Source organism: Chenopodium album, chromosome 6, assembly GCF_948465745.1.
Source record: "Chenopodium album chromosome 6, dcCheAlbu1.1, whole genome shotgun sequence".
In the NCBI taxonomy this organism is placed as follows: domain Eukaryota; kingdom Viridiplantae; phylum Streptophyta; class Magnoliopsida; order Caryophyllales; family Amaranthaceae; genus Chenopodium; species Chenopodium album.
In genome coordinates this window covers 76,412,159-76,434,544 of record NC_137839.1, presented here as the reverse complement: position 1 = coordinate 76,434,544, position 22,386 = coordinate 76,412,159, and the positions used below count along the sequence as shown (strand labels likewise).

The following is a 22,386-nucleotide window of genomic DNA, read 5'->3' as shown; positions in this document are numbered from 1 at the left end:
TGACGAAATGCGGATTTGATATCCTCAATTAGCTGAATTATATCCTCTATTGGCTAGATGATATTTTCTATTGGTTATATAATATCCTTTATTGACTAGATGATATTTCTACTGACTGGATGATGTTCTCTATTGGCTGGATGATATCTTCTACTGGCTATATGATATCCTTTTATTGGCCGGATGATATTATCTATTGGTTGGATGATAAAGCCTTTACGTTTTGACACGTGGCTGTAACAGGCCAATGATTCTCCTTTATTTTATTTAAAGTAAGTGGTTTGGAAAAGGAAGAATTATTGGGGTGTTACACGAAGTAACCCCTATGAGGCTATGATGGTTGGCCATACGGTGTGACTAGCCACATATAAGAATTTGAGTCTTTTTTTCATTTACAATCTTTATCATTACTCATTCCGTGTTTTAGTAAGTGTTACACTTGCCAAATGCGATTATGTTTTAATAAGTGTTATACTTCCTTTTTTTTTTTGGCAAAATACTACTCACATTTTAATATTATCTCTCTCCTCTTACGGTCCTCACCCAAACTACTACTACATTTTTTATTATTTTTTTTTACATTCATTATTTTCCAATAAACTATTAAACTCACTGTCTTCTTTTTACAATTTTTTTTAATACTCTGAGTACCCAACTTACCTTTTATTTAATTTAAGTCAATTAAATTGCTTAAAATAATGTGTTGGTCAAACTGTAACAATTATTAAATTGTTAAAAAAATATTTGAAATTATCCACGGGGCTAGTACATGGAAACACCACAACTAGGGATGTCAGTGGGGCGGGTCAAGTAGGAGACCCGCCCCATCCCCGCCCCAGTGGGGCGGGGATGGGTCTCGGTTTGGCGGGTGGTGGGGCGGGGATGGGGATAAAAACCATACCCGCCATGGGTGATGGGGCGGGGGTGGATTTTAAGTTGTACCCGCCCCATCCCCGCCCCGCCCCACCCGCCCCACTTCATACCCGCCCCATCCCCACCTCATACCCACAACTATATATCTTTTAAAGCAAAATTACATACTTTTATACTATTATAAATAATTACTTGAAATACTAGTACAATATTAATCTACTTTGTATGACACTTATATTATAACACAAAAATGTGTGTAGAATGTTTTATTTTATAATTCGTATTAATTATGTAAGATTTTTTATTTGAGATACGGAGATTAGGTGGATCTTGGGTGGGGATTAGGCGGGTCTTTGGTGGGGATAAGGTGGGGATGGATATCCAAGTGGGGGGTGGGGCGGGGATGGTTTTGGAGTTGTACCCGGTGGGGCGGGGATGGGGATGAAAATTGGACCCGCCGTGGGGATGGGGATGGGGATGGGGATGAAAATATTAGGTGGGGATGGGGATGGGAAGGCCAACATCCGCCCCGCCCCGCCCCATTGACATCCCTAACCACAACACTAGTTACGTGGCTTGTGACTATATGGATCCTACGAGACTTTTTTTTTTTTATTATTTTTTTATTTTTAAGAGTATGAGACCTTGGTGCCTAACGCAACCTCACCAATTATTGATAACAAAACATTCTTTAATTTATGTTGTTTTGAGGTTAAACAATTACTTGTATCAAACCTCATCTAGAGAAAGATCAGAATATACTTGTAAAAAAGGTCAAATATAACACCTATCTTTTATATTTTATTTTTTAGTTTTTTAACTATTTTTTTCGTAGCTGTTTTTAAGCAAGATATATAACACCTACGTTGGAGTCTTGGACATACCATGTCAACGTTCGAGCGGCACATGGGGCCGGCATACATGTTCTTGCGACGATGGCGCAAAATATTCATTTTTTGCACCATCCTTAAACATATAATAAGCTATTAAATCAGCAACAAAAAAAAAAAAATAAAAAATAAAAAATAAAAATCAATTTAACTTCGTTTGTTAAAGTTCATGGTACTCCATTACAAATCCGAGGCTTTTTTCAATAATTAGCTAGAATGACTTGTTCTAAGCTATTAGCTAGTAAGCTACACATTATCTATAAAATTATAAGGCAATATATAGTGTACATATGCACTCAAATCACTGATTTAGTAAGAAAACAAAAAACACATGGCTATCTTCAGAACTATTTTGCTTCAAATTATTTTACCATTTATACTTATGCCTCAAGACCTCAAGTAGCTGCTCAAATTCCTATTCATGACAAAGGTATCGATAGGATCCGACTCCATTCTTGCATTTTTAAACATAAATTCAGCGATTCCACGGTTATTGGTTAACTTATTACTTATGTAATTAGAACGCTAATTAAGTGATCTTCAATAAATAAAAAGATTTTAACTTGTTAATAATGCACTTCATATACAGACGTACACATACTCACCAAATAGTCAAGGCTTGATCTAGTCGAAATGTTTAACCTTATGTAGAATACTTCAACCCTAGAGTTAAGAGAAAAAATGAATGGTAACCTATACGAGTAATTAAAAAGGGTGCTTAATTAAGAATAAAATATATTCATGCCTGTCTTATGATATTTTATTTTAACTTATTTATAATAGGTTCTTTAATTTCTTAAAAATATATCGTCAATTGAATCCTTAATCACACGGTTGTGTATCTAAAAAGCTTATACAGAATAATTCAATTTTTTTTTTTTACGGATAGAATAATTCAATCTTTGGAGTCATCGCGAACATTTAAAAAATACGCATTTTGCCAACTCATGCAACAAGAGAATTAGATAAAGCAAAAATAATCAAACATCAACAAGCATCATGCCACAAGGTGACAAGGATGAGAATTAAGTTCATGGCAGTCCATTACAAGTTTACAACCCGAGGCTATCTTCGATCAATTAATATATTTTGTTGTAAATAAACTTTATTATCAACAAATTTTTAATAAGGAAATATATATAGTTTCATTTTAAATCACTAATTTAGTAAGCATTACAAATATAACATGGCTATCTTCAGAACTATTTTGTTTATCATTCAAATTATTTTACCATTTATACTTATACCTCAAGTAGCTGCTCAAATTCCTATTCATGATAAAGGTATCAATACATCTCCATCTTTGCATTTTTCTTCATAATTTCAGCAATTTTATGGTTAACTTATTACTTATATAATTAGCACGCTAACTGACAAGATCGATTTTAACTATATATCTTGTTTTGTTTAGGTACTGGCAAGACAGTTTGGATTATTTTGAAACCTCTCATCATAATAGGCGGCATAATAGCCATTGTTGTAGTTGTGTTTGTTGGCTTAACAATTGGTTGTATTGGTTTATGCTTTGGCTGTATGAAAGAGGAACAATTGCAAGGTAATGATCTTATGTACCCTCTTGATCTCGTCCTCCTTTAAGTCTTGTTCATATTAAATTATACGAGTACTACATCTATATCGATCCTATATAAAATATAGGAAAATTTGTCTAAAAGGTACTTATATGCTCATTTTTTTTTTGTGAAAAAGGACCTTTTATGTTTAAAGCTGTGAAAAAGATCCTTATAAGTTATTTTTGTTGTAATGAGGGATCTTGACATCGGAATATGACCGTTGATTTCACTTTTCCGGCATTGACTATCATGTGACATGCACGTGATGTTTAAAAAATATCTTTTTTTTTTTAATTTTTTTTTTCCCATGATTTTGAGGAAAGAGTAGGAATTTTGAGAGAAAATTCGGGGAAAGAAAGAAAGAGAATGTGAAAACGTGGGGAAAAAATGAACGAAAGGGCCATTTAAAAAATCACATGCCACATGCGTGATGATCAACACCGGAAAAGTAAAGTCAATAGTCATATTCCGATGTCAAGGTCCTTCTACACAACAAAAGTGACTTATAAGGACCTTTTTCACCACTTTGAACATATAAGGTCCTTCTTTGCAAAAAGGTCAACATATAAGTACCTTTCTAACAAATTTTCCTAAAATATAAATGCATGCTAGTAGTGTACGTACATGTATGTTGTCCCACATTAGTGAAGATCGAGAAATGATTCACCTCATAAACTTGAGGTATAAGAATATGATTCGATTATCATGCTATGATGTTCAAAAGCAAAAAATGCTTATTTATGCAATGTTATATACTTACGACAGCCCGCTTATGTTTAAATTTATTAATGCTTAAGTGTATTGTTAGCCACATTGACATTGCTAATGTGAAAATTGAATTTGTGTCATTGCAGAAAACAAAGGGCAATCAAATGATTCAACTGAATCTCCACAGGTTTAGGTCGCGATAATCATGAAATTACTGTATCCGCCAGTGAAAAACCATGCTTAATTGAGTGTAAGCAAAGTTAATTTGTGCATAAATCTAGCTAGAAGCACGTTATCAAGAAAGTCTTAAGTTGTTCCTCTTTTTTTTTTTTTCAAATTTTTTAAGGCAATTACTGTATCCGCCAGTGAAAAACCATGCTTAATTGAGTGTAAGCAAAGTTAATTTGTGCATAAATCTAGCTAGAAGCACGTTATCAAGAAAGTCTTAAGTTGTTCCTCTTTTTTTTTTTTCAAATTTTTTAAGGCAAACGTTTGGAATTAAGAATTTAAGTAACATGCATGCTTCTCTTTGTCATTGACTGAAAGAGCACAAGACTCTTACGTGTTAAAGGACCAACTTAATCAAAAGGACCAAGTCAAAATGGGAAGAACATTTAGCATAAGAAGGGGTAACAATTATATGCACCCGCCAAACAATTATTTAAAAGCTTGTGTTTTATACTTTTGGTGGTGTAATTAGTTGCTAAGATATGGAAGAGTAGTCTTGATACAGGAAGATATCTATCCTCATTCCTCAATATCAGTCTGGTAACATCTATCAAAGACTAATTGGAAAAAATGTTCACCACATTAAAGAACCAAGAAGTTTTAATGGCTACCAACAACACACACAACAACGCGCACACATACACTACACGCACATTTACACAATCATCGCTGTTTCAAACCTCTAGGGGCTGGAAGACTATACATCCCACTATCCCAGCTTGTCCTTTCTGGAAGTCTTGCATATAATTTTTCTCTTGGCATTAACAAGAGCAGTATTTGTTTATGTACAACTAGTTATACCGTGTGTATGATACAACAAATGTTATTTCTTTGCTCGTGTGCTTGTACCCAATAATTACACGAATATGAGCAAAAAAAAATACCTTTGAAGGTACTCCTTTAACGAGGAGACAACTCGGTCATAATATCCTCCATTGGATTTACTCCAGAGCTTCCAAGTAAATCTGCCGATTTTTCTTGCTTGTAATAAGGTAAAATTGGAGGTGGAAAAGGCAGAGTCATGCTAATATTTAACTGGGTGTTAAGCATGATTAACACTGATGCCATGTTTGGTCGTTTATCTGGATCCTCTTGAGTGCACAATAGTCCAACTTGTATACATCTTTCAACTTCATCTTTCGAAAAATCGTTCTTACCTAGTGCTGAATCTACCAAGTTCAAGTGTGCCCCTTCATTCCAAAGTCTCCATGCCTGAGATGTAAATTCAAGAACGACATAAGTACAAGCAAAATAAGCAACGCGTGCTACTATAGTACTATAGGTCTCAAGTAAAAATTAACTAACTTACATAGCTTAAGAGGTTCTCTCCTTGTGCATTATTTATGTCCAAGCAACGATTTCCACTGATTATCTCTAGCAGTATCACACCATAACTAAAAATGTCTGATTTGCTTGAGAAGTGCCCTGTTCTTGTATACTCTGGCGCCATGTATCCACTGCACCATTTTTTTTTCGCTTAGGGAAAACCATACAAATATGTAGTATGCCATAAAATATGTCTAGTGTAATCAATAAACCAATTAAAATTTCTTGTTACATTAGTATTCCTAGATGAAAAAGTCGAAATCTTACAATGTTCCTCCGATTCTGCTAGTATAATTTCCTTGAGTTAGATCTCCTCCAAAAAGCTTAGCCATACCGAAATCAGCAATTTTGGGATTCATCTCTCCATCTAACAAGATGTTACTCGGTTTAAGGTCTCGGTGAATAATTTTTGGACATGAGTCTTCATGTAGGTATTGTAGACCTCGTGCAATTCCTACTATGATCTTGTAACGAGTTTCCCATTTCAACAATGCTCCTCGTTTAGCATCTGCAGCATGTATAAACAATTTAGCAGTTCAGAAATTAAAACAACACAGTTGAATATTTCAACTACTTAGATTTTGTTTTAGACTGCAAAAAACAAAGTAAAACTAACCGAATAAATATCGATCAAGGCTCTTGTTAGGCACAAACTCATAGACCAGCAACATTTCATCTCTTTCCAAGCAGAATCCAAATAGTTTAACAAGATTTTTGTGTTGAAGCTTGGCAGCTAAGCAGGCCTCGGTCTTAAACTCTCGGATTCCTTGTCCTGATGCATTCGAAAGCCTCTTTATCGCCACTGCTTGTCCATCAGCCAATGTCCCCTGAAATCATAATCTCTAATACATAAATAACATAGATATGCAACTGCCATAGTACGTCTTAACAAATTTGTAGTATTACTAACATTGTACAGTGTTCAGACTTTGGTCATACCATGTAAACAATGCCAAATCCACCTTGTCCAAGCTTGTTGGAATCGGAGAAGTTGTATGTTGCTGATTTGATGGTTTCGAAATCTATTTGCAAATTTTCCATGCTTTCGATCTCTTCGAGCCCTGGAATTACATAAATATTTCCAGTGTTCAATATCATTACTTTACAGTTTTTAAGTGTTACTCCGTCTTATTTTCTCTCCTAACTGTTTTCTATTAAACCTGTTTTATTTTTGCAGGTAGTCGTTTGTAATATGACTACCAAAATGATTACGAGTAGTTATTTTGGCTCAATTTTCCAGCAAGAGGTCCAATCGGAGGCAGAGACTCTGCCTTCAACCTGACCCAAGTCAAGACCACAAGCACCGTACACTAGATGATCAAAGTCATCAAACTATTAAGGTACAACTCTTTTTTTACATAAAACAAGATCGATCTATGTTTTAACATGAAACTTACAACAGTTAAAAATTACCATATGGTCTTTTTCTGGCCTTTCTTCTCTTTAGACAACAGATCAGATATACAATAATGATCAAGAATATGGCTGCGAAACCTGATACGACTCCCAATCCAGCATACAGCTTTTTATCTGGTTCTGAAAATGGGAAAATAAAAAAAATAAAAAAGTTCGGTCATAACAGCAAAAACAAGCTAAGGTGATATATATATATATCGAGTCGATTAGAGTATAAGAATGTTTAGCACTTCGTAACAGAAAAAAAACAAGAGGTGAAATCAGAGTCGAATTTAAACATATTACCTTTAGGTAGAAAAATTGATGTTTCAGTAAAGGTATATGTCAATCGACAACTCGGTTGCAGAATCATTCCGTATTGCTGACCCTGTGTATGAAGCCTGCCTAGAGCAGTTTGTAAACAACTGCGGCAATCTGATGGGCGTAGATCTGGTGTGCAGTCTACTGAAGAAGTTAACAGCATGTTTCCAGGGAGTTGACTGACTGTTGAGGCTGAAGCTAGCGATAAGCACCCAGCCGAGGCAACGTTAAATAGACCAATGAACGCGTTTGACAGTTGCTGATTGAACTGACTGTACTTTGTTGGACCAAATATGAGTGGAAAGTAAGGATTAACATCATTAATGGAGAATATGGAGTGGTTTGCATAGCGTAACATACACAACGGATACCATACTATGGCTTCTACACTCGACGGACATGTCTGCAGGATTCCTTCTGATGCAGCCTTAATACAGTCTCGGCACAGCAGATTGTCTGCACCACTGTTGCAGAGGTATAGGCCATATACTGTATTTGGGCGTTCCCCTGTGGTGAAATTGTGGAATTTTCGTGTGTCCGAATTCGAGGTGAGATTTGATAATAGGTAATACAGATTGGTTTGGTATACACCTCCCTGCTCAAATTTCCTATTAGAACAGCTGCCATTGATGTAAACATTTAGGTCCTGAGAACTTGCAAATTTGAGAAAATGAGTTAGGCAAATAAATGAAAATATAATTGGGCTAAGAATGTGCCCCATAATTTTTTTAATGGGAATCAAGAACCTGCCTGTATTATTTGTTTTAGAAGTAGGATTTTATCATTTTAATTATACCAATAATTTAATTCAATGAAAAAGAGACGTATTGATGCTACAAAGTATTGATGCTTTATACTGTACTATGTTGGAAAGAAACACAAATTTTTAAATGTAACCAGCCACACCATTATTAGAGAGGTTATTGACTTTATTTATTTATTATTTTTTTGTAAATTTTTTTGTAATGCATTAATGATTGGAAATTCCCTCGTTATTGAGAAACAAAAGTACATTGAAGAAACGAATTATTACAATTAAAAAGATGACTTTCTGATAATAATGTGATTCATATACACACGTATAGGTACTCACCAAATAATCAAGGCTTGATCTAGTTGAAATGTTTGACCTTATACAGAAGACTTTAGCCCTGGCCTATAATTAAAAAGGGTGCTTAGTTAAGGATACATTTTCCCCTAAAAAAAAGAGATACGTACAATTTATTCATGCATGTCTTATGATATCATATTTTGAATTATTCAAAATATGTTGAGTCTTAAAAAATATATGTATCAACAATTGAATTTTTGCTGATCACAAGGTTGAATTACTCTAGATCTTCTAATCCATTACATGAATTTCATTTATCTATCATTTTTTACCCTTTGATTACAATTTTTTTCATAAGAAATATGTAATTTACTATATAGATCATATAAAAAAATCCTTCTTTACACACACGTCGCGCACATAAAAAGTTAGTATAAAATAATTTTACCTTTGAAGCAATCACAAACAATTTAGAAAATATTCTATTTGCCAACTCATTCAACAACAATTAAAATATATAGCAAAAATAATCAAACATCAACAAGCAAGCATCATGCCACAAGGTGATGACAAGGATGAGAATGACTTAGTCTGGACCAACTTCCTTTGTATTTCAAGTAGAAGTACTTCCTTTGTTAAAAGGGGGATGGGGGAGGGATGATTGGGCGTTGCCGATAGTGAGAAGAGTTTTAAGGGTTTTTCGAATGGGGGGAAGGCTAACGGGTAGGGTAACATTGGTTAGGGGAAGGGGGGTATGGGTGGTGCCGACGTTGGGGTAGAGGGGTCAGACTGGGCAATGGTGGCTGGCGTGGGGAAGGGTTGTTGTCATTTTTTATTTATAAAATTATCAATTTTGTTAAAAGATTTTTAGACCAATCACGTGTTGACATGTGTGTTTTTGACCACTTGTTAATTGTTTGGGATTGCTAGATGTGAACTGTACCAAAATTGAAATTATTAGATAATAATTCAAAATTAGATTTTTTTTTTTTTTTTCACACCAAAATTAGAATTGTTAAAATTAAATCGGCCAAAAATAAAAGGGGTTGTTAAAGTGAATTTTTCCTTTTTAGTTTTTACTTGTATTATATATGAACCTTTTTTTTTTTTACACAAATTATATATGAACCCTAGAATTGTGTATATAGTTTAGTATTATACCGTTTACCACTAGATAAACAAATTGGTTATTAAATGGGTATCCTTCGTTGTTTGATACTCCCTCCGTTTTTAAATACTTACTTAACTTTACTTTTTTGCCGTTTTTAAATACTTTTTATTTCTTTATTTGGAAAGCTTTCCCAACTTAAATCATATTTCATTAATTTTATATTTTCTTTTTTCCAATTCTCTCCGTTATTTTTATTTTTATTTTTTTTTATTCTTCAGTTATTTAAAAACGGAGGGATTATATGGAAAGAAATTTGACGGAGTGGAGAGGAGTAGAAGGACCTCTATTGGCTTTGGCTCTATGCATTGGAAAGAAATCTACCCTTTATTTTGTTTTGCTGCAATTCAATGACGAAATTGGGTTGTGAAACCACTCTTTAATTTGAAGGTATCATCTTTTATTTATGCTACTCCTACTCCATTGTCTCCATATGATTGTTTGCTAGATATGATGATTACAGCTGATTCATTTCATTGATCGTTTACTGATTATTGTTATTTTTCTCATTTTTTGAGTTATGCTCACCAGGTGTTCGATTAAATGCCTAAGTGAATCTGGATTGCTTGATAAATGACCACGAACAACTGATAGTTGACAGCAATATAATGTCACAGAAACAAGAGGGTTTACCCTGGTATCTAATATGTATTCTATCTATTTCTGTAACTGCAAATTTTATTTTATTGGATCAAAAACATTTAGGTTGATCAGTTCCCTTTATTGTTTTTTGTTTTTGTTTTATATATATGCAGTAAAATTCAATTTAGCGTCTTTGTGTTTTATATAATGTTTTTAAATTAATGGAAAATTTTATAAAGATCAGATGATCCATATTCTGGTCATTCCTCCTCTTAATGTAATCCTAAGTGGCTAAGTTTTAGGGGTTTAATTTTAAAATTGTCTAGTCCTCCTGACATCTGTTTTAGTTGATATCATTTTATGCAATTTTAAAAAATAAAATAAAAACTTGAATTATTTTATGAAATATTTATACTAAACTTGGTCATTCAACTGAAAGTTTGAATATTGTAAAGGGACTAGCCGACAAGTCAAAGTTAAGATTATTTTTTTTCCTACATAGATTTCTTATATTCTATAATCAGCATTTTATATGTTCTTGTTTAATAATTGGTTGAGAGTGAAATGATTATTTGCAGTCTTATTTTGAATGTCAATAATACTTGTGTGAATACTCAATCTTCTGGAGGACCAAGTTACCGAATGATTTTTTCTATTTTGCTTGTGACGTTTTCATGATAAAGATTATTTATTAATTGAGAGAATGAAATTGATTATGTTCTGGTTTCACATGTTAGTCAATCTGTTCATTTTTCAAACAGCTAGGCAATGTAGTATGTACCAGATTTTAAGTAAGCTGCATTGTTAAGAAAGAGCAGAAGTATTCAGTTTCCCATTAGTTAAATACTCTTATTTATCTACTAATCAACCTTACCTCACATGCTGTATTACCTGATTGTAGTGAATAGGGGAATAGAGAAAAGGAAACAATTGTTTGTCAATCAATTATTATACAGCAAAATTAATACAGATTACGCTAGGATTTTAAGCTTAAGCTGTAGACCTGTATAGAAGAACTGAACATGTTTCGATAGTGGCTTTGAGGGTAGACCAGTCTTAATCCTATTATTATGTTTGTCAACGCAGGCTTTTCACGAATATCAACAAGTATGTTAAGAGGGAAAATTGTGCATGAGTTTTCCAAGCCTACCTAGCAGAGCTTTAGAGAGTGTAGACCTTTGGCTTCTGACTAAATTCTGACTGTTCTATATCAGTTGTTCTGTGCTATCTTTTACTGCTACTTAATTTACATGTAATTGATATAATGGTAAGTACGTAGTTAGGATGTTCTAATGTTTAGTTTCAAGGTACCCTGTTACAAAATCTAGATAGTCTAAGATTGTCTACAGCGTTTTTTGATCTTTATTTTCTAGTTTATATTTTTACTTGTTGACTTTCTTCTGAATGTTCGGGATGGGCCTACCAACTCTATCAATTTGGGTTGATAGTGGGGATCATCTTTGATCTTTCCTTGAATTAAAGAAAATAATCATATATAGCAGGAGAGATTCAGAGAGGGGGCAATGGATGTAGTTGCAACATTGTAAACATTGTTGATTATAGAGCAATGGAAATAAAGGCATCAGAAACTACTGAGTCAACTAATTTTCAAATTTGAAGCTTGAATAAAATTGTCCAGAATTCTGTAATGCTCACCTAATGTTCAGTGGGAGTTTGGCTGCTTTATTTGGAGTTTCTATGCTAAATGCCAATGGTTTCATTCGTCGTGTAGCTTTATTGGGAAGAAACTCTCATACAGGGGTGAGTAGCTTTAATTGTTACCCTTTGGAGTATATGATTGTTTCTGAAGATTGGCCTCTGTGATGTATCTATAATAATAAGTTTAAAGTTAGGATAACAAGGCACAAGTACTACCACTTAATACTCCTTTTATCTAGGTATAATATTTTCACCAAAATTATTTTGGGATATCTGGACAAAATTGTTAATGTAGCTGTCAAACATATTATTTTGATGCTAAACAGATTCTGCAGTTTAATAAATTTTCAGGAAATAATTATTACCAACCAAAAAAAGTAAATTTTAAGTTTTTTTTTAATGATCATCCTTAAAACTTGAAAGTAATGAGTTTTTCTGAAGATTGATGTGTGTTTGACTAAGTTTAGTTCCCGTCAAAAAAAAAAAAAAAAAAAAAAAAAAAAAAAAAAAATTTTAGTTCCTGACATGTAATTTTTGAATTGATTGGGCATTTGTTTAGCTTCAATGGCTTCTATGGATGATTCCATTTGTTTTCTGCTGGTAGTGGTACTGCCATTTTTCTAAATGTGTTATGACATGCCCCAATCCCCATCATTGGTAACAAATCCAATTATTACAGTGGAAACTACTCTGTGAATAGCATGTATCAGATCAACCATACTTTTGTTCTTCTAAAGCTAAATTCTCACAGCTTAACTGCTCAAGCCTCTGTTTTTGGGTTCTGCAATTCCATAACTGGTGACGTCCCTGACAAAATGTTGATTCTTTACTGCAGAGAGGACATGGACTCAAAGCAATGCAACTGCATTAAGGCTACAGATAAGAGGATTGTAGAAGTCTGTCCTGATATATAAAATAGCCAAATAGGCACACGGATGATATCCTGTATGTATGCTGCATTATGCAATTGGTGAATTGATAACCTAGTTCAGACAGGTGATTCCAGGGATCACCTCATCAAGATTACTCGGTAAATAATGTTTAAACTATCTCTAATAAATACTTTTTCCTTACAATATGCACCATAATGGTTGATTAGGGAATGGGGAATAAATAATGATGAAATTAGTACAATGGAACCATGAAGTGCAGATAATATTCTTTCATTACTATTTTGTGTTTGCCTGATATGACGAACAAACAATGCAAAATCATTCTTTGAAGCCACCTGATTTACCTTCCTGAAGCATTGAAATCACTGCTGCCTCAAAAGACAATAAAACAAAACTGGAAAAAAAAAAAATAATAAATAAAAAAAAAAAATAAAATAAAAAAAACGCAAGTAAAGTTTAAGCATTACTGAAATTTCTGCTCCAGTTTCATTCATTATAAACTACAGTATATCAGATCAAACTCATAAAACATCACAAGTCAGAGAATAAATCAATAAATATAAATCGTTTCCAGTACTAAAAAGTAACTGCAGTTCTGTAAGGAAACATTCCAATATATGGTGGCTTTTTAAGCTCTTAAATCAATTGATACTATTCACAAGATTTTGTTTGCCAACCTCCTTGCATCTGCTTTTACTTATCACCGAGGATTCAACTCAGTGATTTCACATTCTGCTTGAATACTATAACTTTCACGTGGAGCTGCTTTCTTTCCTAGACGATAAGGGAAAGCAGGAGGGCGTACAGGTGATGGAATTGTGATAGGTTGGGTGTTAAGCATGAGCAATACTGATGCAATGCTAGGCCTTTTATCTGGCTCTTCTTGAATGCACAATAACCCAACCTGTATACATCTTTCTGCCTCAGCCTTTGCAGAAATATTCCCTAGTGCTGAATCTAGCAACTTCAGAGAATTTCCTTCATCCCAAAGCCTCTAAGCCTTGTAATGAGCCATCACAATATATGATATCAGTTCATACGGGGAAGTGATTTATTTATTTATTATTATTATTATTTTTTTTTTGGCTGGGGGGGGGGGGGGAGGGGGGTTATGATTATGAATAATTCAATCAGTCAATCAAAGTTTATTAAATAATTGACTACAGATTTTTAACTTACATAATCTAGAAGGCTATCTGCCTCCATATCTAGATCAAACAAGTTATTCCCCTGACCACTCAAAATCTCCAAAAGTATGACACCATAACTAAAAATGTCAGACTTTCCCGAAAATTGTCCTGTTATTGCATATTCAGGAGCCATGTATCCGCTGCATCACATTTTACGTTTCTTATCAAGGTTAGCATTCTTCTTCTTAAGTTGTTAATATTAATAAGCTACTTTATAAAGTGATAAGGATGTAAGACAATGAATTCAATTTGAAATAAATCTTACAATGTCCCTGCCACCCTAATGGTATTCCCCTGACTTTGGTCCCCTCCAAAAAGTTTTGCCATGCCAAAATCTGATATTTTTGGGTTCATCTCTCCATCTAACAATATGTTGCTTGGTTTAAGATCACGATGGATAATTTTGGGCCGAGAATCTTCATGGAGATATAAGAGGCCTCGTGCAATTCCCATTATGATGTTGTAACGTGTCTCCCACTTCAAATTTGCGCTTCTTTTTTTTATCTGCAGTTTATGATTGATGACATATTATGAATGAAGGTGTTTCAAATGAGTCACATGTCTGTACAGAAATTGTTATGCATTGAACTTGTTTTCCCCTAGATGTGTCAAAGTAAACATTACCAAATAAATATCGGTCAAGGCTCTTATTGGGCACAAATTCATAGACTAGTAGCATCTCATCCCTTTCCAAACAAAATCCGAAAAGTTTGACAAGATTTTTGTGCTGAATTTTGGCAGCTAAACATGCTTCAGTCTTAAATTCCTTGATTCCATGTCCTGAAGCATTTGACAGCCTCTTAACGGCCACTGCTTGTTGGTCTGCAAGTTTTCCCTGAAATCAGCATTGTCATTTAACAATGTCAAATAAGTGAATATCTATAGTGGGAGAGCATGAATTGCAAGATCACATCATAAGTATCACACGAACCATGTAAACAATTCCAAATCCACCTTGCCCAAGCTTATTGGCTGGTGAAAAGTCATCAGTGGCTGCTTTAATAGTATCCAGTTCAAAATGCAGGTTTTCCATGCTTTCAATTTCCTCAATCCCTGAAATGACAGAAAATCATTGTTAAAGTGTTTATTTTGGGTTGTGTCACTAGCCTGATTGGTTATAAATTTCTTTATCTTAAGCACACCAAGTGATGATTTGTCTTTTAAGTTAATATTTCCTTCTTTCCCATTAATAACCTGCCAGTTCTTCCTTTAACAGGTGAAAGTGCGAGAAGAGAACTTACCAATGGGCTTTCGGGTAGATTTATTTCTCTTCAAAAAGGCGAAGAAGTGTAAGAACAAAGATGATGCTGCAACTACTGAAGTAACAGCCAAGGCTATGTATATCCCCTTGCCTGAATTCACAAATAGAGACGTAAGTTTTACTTTATTCATACTCTAGTTATATTTCATATTAAGTAGTTTGCTTTCTTTCTTTTGGGCAAGTGAGATTATGTTTTTCCCAAAAAAATCAGTATGTAAAATACAGTTTATTGGAGTGTTTATCTTTGTTTGTCATCATACGCAAGGGAATACATCAGAGAGAGAGAGAGAAGAGAAGAGAGGGGAAGGGGTGGAAACTTTAAAGGGAGCAAGATGAAAAAGTCTTATATCATACTCTAGTTATATTATAAGTACCTGGTGAAAGAGATCCAGCATCATTGAAAGCATACATCAATCTGCAACTTGATTGCAGGAGTCCTCCTGATTGGGTACCAGGTGTTGTAAGCTTACTTAGTGCACTATTTAGGCAATTACTGCAATCTGAGGGGCTCAAATCAGGAGTGCATTCTACAAAACAAGTCATTGTCAGGTCTTTAGTTAGATAAACTGTTGTGCTTGATGCTAATGATGAGTTCCCAGTGGTAGCCGTGCTGAAGAGGCTGATAAATGTGTCTGTCAAGTCTTGATTATACTGACTATACTTTGCTTGTCCACTCTCCATATATCGATGTACAGATTCATCATTGATTGCGAATATGGAGTGGTTTGCATAGCGTAACATGCATTCTATATACCACACTATAGATGCTACACTAGATGGACATTGTTGTCGAATCTCACCCTGTGCAAGTGTGATGCAATCTTGGCAGACCTGATCAGTGGTGTAACTGCTGCAAAGGAAAAGGCCATAGACTTGGTTGGGTGCTTCTCCACTACTGACGTTGTAGAACTTGTTTGTGCTATCTCTGGAGGTGAGGTTAGATAATAGTAGATCAACATTATTTGCGTATTCACTTTCCTGATCATATTGTTGATCCCCTCCACAATAGCTACCTAAGTATGTGACTTGATCCTCGGCAGTCACAGCCTGGAGTAGAAGATCTGAAAGGCAAAGAAATAAAAAGGTTCCTGATAAGAAATGGAGTACAATTTTTGTTTGGTCCATTTCTTTTTTTTGCTTGTTACCAGGAGGAATATTGCAGAAATGCAGACCATGGGATTTTAAATTTTTTGGCTTCCTGAACACTCCCTTCTGACTAATTAATATGTTTACATTATTAATGAATGAGTTTTAGCTTAATAGTTTATTTTTCAACTGAATGTGACCAAAAAACTTTTATGCTGCATAGAAACTTCAGTTCCCATCATCTGATTTAGCATCTGAATTATTAATTACCTTGTTTATGTAATACTAGCGTTGATTAATTGAACATCTACTCAAAATCAGATATAAGAGTTATTGCTTTTAATTAAAGTTGTTTTTATCTGATTCGTCATCTTTGCTTAAAGTAATTGTCATCTTTGTAGCATAATCAACTTAATCACTTTGAAATCCTGAGTTGGTGATAGTTATTTCCTGGAAAGTGCCACCAATTGAACAGATGACTATTAGTAAAATATTAACTTTGACTGGGAATTTTTTTTTACTTTCAACAAAATGTAAGATAGCGACAGAACAATTAATTATTGTATGATTAGTTAGTCCAGAGTAAGTTAAAATTGATTGCTTTGGGCACATATCTATGTATCAAACTTCATTGGTCTTTTCACTACAGAAATTCTAAAAAAGAATACTAAAGTCAATGGCTATTTTTAACCCAAAAACTCTCTGTTTGCTCTGTCTTTCAGTCTTTTTCAGACCTGTTGTTTCGGAAGATCAAGTTACTTTTTTGCAGCAGTTTTGTTCTGGAGAACAATTTGAGCATGAAAGTGTATATCAAAGAAATCTAAATCATCTTCTAGCAAATCTATCGAGTGAAGCGGTTTCAAAAAAGTTCTACAACTCCACTGAAGGTGATGGTGTTAATAAGGTGTACGGCCTATTCCTTTGCAATGCTGCCTACACTGCTCAACTTTGCCAAGACTGCATTACTGTAGCAGCAGGGCAAGTTCAACAAAAATGTCCATATGATGTTGATGCAATAGTGTTTTATGGACAGTGCATGCTACGTTATGCTAACCATCCCATATTCTCTATTGAGGATGATTCTGTGCATTTCAGCTTTGAGTATGGACCACGGATTTACAAGGAGTTTGATCAGCAATTATCGAGCATATTAATTGACCTCTTCAATAAGGCCATAGCAGATAATGCGTCTCTGGCTTATGCATCAGGAGTGGTTTATGTTAGAGAAACCATATCACTTGTGGCCTATGTTGATTGTACTCCTGATTTAAGTCCATATGACTGTAACAGATGCTTACAAGTAGGACTCAATAGGCTTCCAATGAATGGAAGACAAATTGGAACAACTGTGCAGCCAAGTTGCCGATTGTCATACTTTTATTTTGATGTCAGCCCAGGTGGCACTTAACTCCAAACATTTCCTCTGTCTTTCCTGAAATTTTTTCTTTCATTCATAATTAGTTTATGAAGTAAAATTCATCATGAAGAAAATCTGAAAGGAACTTATTAATGGATGCAGGAAAACGATTTGGTGCTTCATATATTGCTCTTACCACAGTTGCTGCCATAGCAGGGATATCATTTATCTTGAACTTCTATCTGTGCTTCCGCAAAAGCAAGGAAAGAGGGAAACCCACTGGTAAATCATCTTCTGAAGTATGAAATTTGCAGATATGCATGTGTTGGGAAATAGAATTTCATGATACTGGGAAGAGTTATTTATTTTATTTTTAGTACATTTTCCACTCGACTCTGTAAATGGAGATGTCAGATCATGGTAGAGTCTATTCATTGTTACAAGAAAGATAATTGAATTTACCCATTACAGAAATTCCTTTGTCTTTTCTCAGGGATGAACTTTAAACCTGTTTATTAAACTGAGAATATACAGATATTGGTGGTTTGAAACATCAGTATCTTTAATATACATCCTTGTTTAGACAATGACAGTTTAGAAGTATCGTCTACCACATCTTCCCTTTGAATTTAACTTAAGCATAAATTAGTACAATTTCAAGGACCATCCAGAACAAGAAAATTACCTGGATAATGATTAAGGTCCGACAGGATGTTGATGAATAAATGAGTATTACCTTCAATTACAAGATTATAGTTACATTGTTAATTAAATAACTATTTTCGATTTAGTGTACTAGTTTTATCAAATATATCATCTACAAGATATATTTGTCTATCTGCTAAAACATTACTAGTTGTGCTTATATGCCAAGGAATATGGGGGTAAAAAAAACATTTGTAGTCTTGTAGGACTAATATTTTTTATTTATTTTTTCACGCAAGCAGGACAAATTTTAGTGTATTAATTTTATCAAATATCTCAGCATAAATCAGAATGAATGAGATTCTGTGACGTGTTTTGCAGGACTTGAAGAGATTGAGAGTTTGGAAACTCTGCACTTACAATTTAGTTCTATCAAAGTTGCTACAGACAATTTTGCCTCTGCTAATAAAATAGGTCGAGGTGGATTTGGAATTGTTTACATGGTATTTTTGAACAGCTGACTGATAATTCAAGGATTATTTACATTTTCCTTTCTATGTATAAACTTATTCAGATTTGACATCTTACTGGAACAATTATTAACAATTCCATGGCAATTTTAGGGAACACTTCCTGATGGACAAGCTATAGCTGTTAAGAGACTTGCAAGTCCCTCAGGGCAAGGAATTAGGGAATTCAAGAGTGAGGCATGTTTAGTAGCAAAGCTGCAGCACAAGAACCTAGTCAAACTTTTTGGTTTTTGCTTGGAAGGAGATGAAAAATTACTTGTCTATGAGTTTGTGCCGAACAAGAGCCTTGATCGCTTCCTCTTTGGTATTATTTTCTTTCTGTTGCAATTTGAAATTTGCTATAAAAATCTATGATGGAGATGAATAGCTTAATTACTACAACCAATTTGTGAAAAATTGTAATTCCTTGACAATTTTTGTCATGTTTGATGATGTAGATACAAATAGGGGAGTCCATTTGAGATGGGAAACTCGGCAACAAATCATAATGGGAATTGTAAGAGGACTGCTGTATCTTCATGAAGATTCTCGATTCCGGATTATCCACCGGGATCTCAAGCCTGGAAACATTTTGTTAGATGAAGAATTGAACCCCAAAATTGCTGATTTTGGAATGGCAAAACTGTTTGGGGTTGACCAAACTCAGGGAAATACCAGCAGAGTTTCTGGAACGTTGTAAGTTTACCTTCCCTATTTCTCAGCTATTATTTCTCCTTGTCATAACTTGTGACTTGTGGGGGTGTTATACATAATGCAGCGGATACATGGCTCCTGAGTATGTTTCAACAGGAAAATTCTCAGTTAAGTCTGATGTCTTTAGCTTTGGAGTTATACTTCTGGAAATTGTGAGTGGACATAGGAATAGTGTCTCTGAACTAAAAGAAGAAGATGAAAACCTACTAAATCATGTAAGTAATACTCTTCTTATATTGGACTTCAACTAAATTTACATCTGCAGCAAATTTGATGTTACATTCACAAATCACAACACAGGCATGGAGGCTCTGGAACGATGGGACTGCTTTGAAGTTAGTAGATCCAAATCTTGGAGGAAATTACTTAATCCCTGAAGTGACAAGATGCATCCATATTGGACTATTGTGTGTCCAAGAAGATGCAGCGAGACGGCCAACAATGGGATTAATTTTGTCCATGCTCAGTAGCCTGTCAGTAGTTCTACCTTCTCTGACAGCACCTCCAGCTTTTCCATATAGGAGAAACATGCCTCAAGCCTTGAGTGAAAGTAATGCACGCTTTACAGAGGTGTTTACAACTATGCAGGGGAGGTAACTCTGTGCCTTGGGAAGCAGACAACTCGATGATTTTAATGCTTAAAAACTATTTACTGGAATTATTTCATGTAAATATGAATTCTATGTTTCAAGTGGATTATATTCCTGGGGGCCGTATATTCCTATGTTGTAGATTTTTTTGGCTGTTGGTCCTCTTTTATTCATATCTTGAGGATATTATGCATCCAGTCCCTGAACCAACTAAACCTCCATTTAAAGGAAGGGTATGTATGATATATCCATTGGGAGGGGGATGAACTGGATATGCACTTTTGCCTGCACGCCTCCATCTATATGTCTTGCATCAACTTTACCTGATGTAAATGGCTGTAATTAATTGTTACAAAAGATAAAAGATTATATCTTGCTGTCTTCGTTGCCTATGCCTGTCAAGTGCTTCAATATAACTTGATCAGCTTCATAACTTATTGATTGGTGGTTTCAAAGTTGGTACTTAATTTATTAGTTAATCCATAACTTAACAGTAATGACTCATGGATTAATCCATTCTATTTTTCTTAAACCACAAGCAGTGGTTGTTACTGTTAATCCATATCTTATGGATTGATGGTTTCGAAGTTGGTACTTAGTTAATTTATTAGTTTATCCATGACTTGGCAGTAATGACTCATGGATTAATCCATTCTGTTTTTCTTACAACCACGTTACTGTTAATCCATATCTTATTGATTGATGGTTTCGAAGTTGGTACTTAGTTAATCCTGTAATCCATGAGTCTTCTGCACAAGAGTTGTATTTTTCCTAGTTTCACTCTGCACTTCAGTTTTCTGGCCCTGCAACCCGTTAGTTTCAAATCCTTTTAGCTTTTCTAAGGGGGTTTCTTTGTCTGTGACATTCTGTTGTTCATTTTTTTTTTCTTTCCGGATCCTTAAATAAATAGAACAGAGTAACAACCACTGCTAGTGGTTTTACGAAAAACAGAATGGATCTCTTTAGCGTACAGTGTACACTGACTTGCGGAATTGCAACTTTGCTTTAGTTACAGTTCATTTGAAATTCAATGCAGTACTTTGAAGGAGTGAGAGCCAAATTGACTGAAAGATTATATGAAGGAATCAAATCAGTTGTGAGGCCATATCAAGTGATGACATGTTATGATGACGGAGAACTATGATCAAAGGCATTCACTTGTGAGGCCATCCTTCCTGCTAATTCTGCAAAGTAATAAATTTTTTTTTGGCCAGTTTCATTATTTAATGTATTTCAATAGATGTACATTCTTTTGTGATAACTGTAATTTAAATCATTTGTACAATATTTGTCATTGCACTCAGTCTCCGGTGTCCTCAGGTCATTTCATATAATATCTGCTCAACAAATCAAGAAGTTTGCTGAGGTAATCCACATTTTTTATGAAAATTTTGGTTCAACAATTTCATCAATACTTATCTTTGTTGTGATATCATTTTCTGTCAAATGGGATTCTTGAACAAGTCCTCTGCAATTAATAAATACTTCAGTCAGGATTCTTGAAGTTATACTGCTGTGTATTCACACCATGATTATAGATTAATTGACTTTCATATATAGTCCAATAATTGATGTATATATTTGACCCAGATGAAAAGTTAGCTAAGCATTAAGTTAAGATTGCAGCGATGCTGCTTTGACTTTCAAGAAATTCCAATGTCTACTAGTCTATCAATTAATTTACACTTTGCTTTGATCAAGTTATGCACAACGAATTCAGAACACTAACTATATTTTTCTCTGTGCAAGGATAACTAGTTAGTTTAAGAGTGTCTGATGGATGGAAAGGCTCAAATTTACTCTTGTTACATGCAGTCATGCATCTTGCAGACCGTAGGATATTCAGTTTAAATCATTTGCTGAACTTATCTTTCTGATTAGTAAATTGCCTGAATTCCGGAAATGTACACTATACTGACTTTGACATATAACAAAATTCCAGCTATATCTGACTGATGTTTTTATTAATGCTAAATCTAGACTTCAGTTCTCGTTTCATCTGAGTCAATATTTTTTATTTATTTATTTATTTATTTTTATTTATTATTACGCTGCATTCTGAGATAGAGGTTGGAATGTCGTGCTTCATGCATTCTATTTTGGTAAGAAAAACAATTAAGCAGTGAACAATTTTTTAGTTTTTATTATATTTGTCTCTGAAGCACAGTTGTGACCTGTGAGCTTCCATTTGTTGTGACTATGACTGGATATTTGGAAATAAATTGTTTTTTTAAGCTAAATGACTGCAAGACCAACTAAATATTAGGATTATGTTTGAATGGTATGATTCTCCAGAGTGATCTGAAGTTATTTGCTTTAAGGACATATCTAGCTTTATTGAGCCCTGTATACATCTTATCCAATCTTTT

At 34.3% G+C, this 22,386-nt stretch overlaps 2 protein-coding genes and 1 pseudogene across 6 annotated transcripts; 1 reads left to right on the top strand and 2 right to left on the bottom strand.

Annotated features, from left to right (window-relative positions):
* Positions 1–5,012: 5,012 nt before the first annotated feature.
* LOC145637302 (cysteine-rich receptor-like protein kinase 19) lies at positions 5,013–8,087 on the bottom strand. The gene is made up of 7 exons (XM_081688766.1): positions 7,298–8,087; positions 7,010–7,132; positions 6,536–6,657; positions 6,213–6,423; positions 5,864–6,104; positions 5,580–5,727; positions 5,013–5,482 (listed from the first exon to the last, which is right to left on the bottom strand). The coding sequence occupies exons 1-7, from the start codon at positions 8,031–8,033 to the stop codon at positions 5,171–5,173; spliced, it is 1,893 nt and encodes a 630-aa protein (XP_081544892.1). The 5' UTR covers positions 8,034–8,087; the 3' UTR covers positions 5,013–5,170.
* Positions 8,088–9,036: 949 nt separating this feature from the next.
* LOC145635351 (putative cysteine-rich receptor-like protein kinase 20) lies at positions 9,037–20,684 on the top strand. Of its 5 annotated transcripts, XM_081686632.1 has the most exons (11): positions 9,037–9,921; positions 10,063–10,168; positions 12,608–12,802; positions 15,072–15,227; positions 17,493–17,599; positions 17,722–17,841; positions 18,586–18,707; positions 18,828–19,038; positions 19,172–19,409; positions 19,492–19,642; positions 19,728–20,684. In XM_081686632.1, exons 5-11 carry the CDS (start codon positions 17,524–17,526, stop codon positions 20,022–20,024), a joined length of 1,215 nt encoding a protein of 404 aa, XP_081542758.1. In that variant the 5' UTR covers positions 9,037–9,921; positions 10,063–10,168; positions 12,608–12,802; positions 15,072–15,227; positions 17,493–17,523; the 3' UTR covers positions 20,025–20,684. The 5 variants fall into 5 exon arrangements, with proteins under 5 accessions (XP_081542758.1, XP_081542759.1, XP_081542760.1 ...); XM_081686633.1 differs by lacking the exon at positions 9,037–9,921 and having other exon boundaries at positions 10,004–10,168; XM_081686634.1 differs by lacking the exons at positions 9,037–9,921; positions 10,063–10,168; positions 12,608–12,802 and adding an exon at positions 14,838–14,879.
* On the bottom strand, positions 13,366–16,309 carry LOC145637301 (cysteine-rich receptor-like protein kinase 19; annotated as a pseudogene).
* Positions 20,685–22,386: the final 1,702 nt, after the last annotated feature.

Bases quoted from the DNA above. Each gene is read 5' to 3' on its own strand.
- LOC145637302 (XM_081688766.1), bottom strand. From the start codon at position 8,033: ATGGGGCACATTCTTAGCCCAATTATATTTTCATTTATTTGCCTAACT. The intron at 6,658-7,009 runs GTAATTTTTAAC...ATGTAATTCCAG, and splicing joins GGCCAGAAAAAGACCATATG to GGCTCGAAGAGATCGAAAGC. The intron at 6,424-6,535 runs GTATGACCAAAG...TTATGATTTCAG, and splicing joins GATTTGGCATTGTTTACATG to GGGACATTGGCTGATGGACA.
- LOC145635351 (XM_081686630.1), top strand. From the start codon at position 16,879: ATGGCTATTTTTAACCCAAAAACTCTCTGTTTGCTCTGTCTTTCAGTC. The intron at 17,600-17,721 runs GTGGCACTTAAC...TAATGGATGCAG, and splicing joins TTATTTTGATGTCAGCCCAG to GAAAACGATTTGGTGCTTCA. The intron at 19,643-19,727 runs GTAAGTAATACT...ATCACAACACAG, and splicing joins ATGAAAACCTACTAAATCAT to GCATGGAGGCTCTGGAACGA.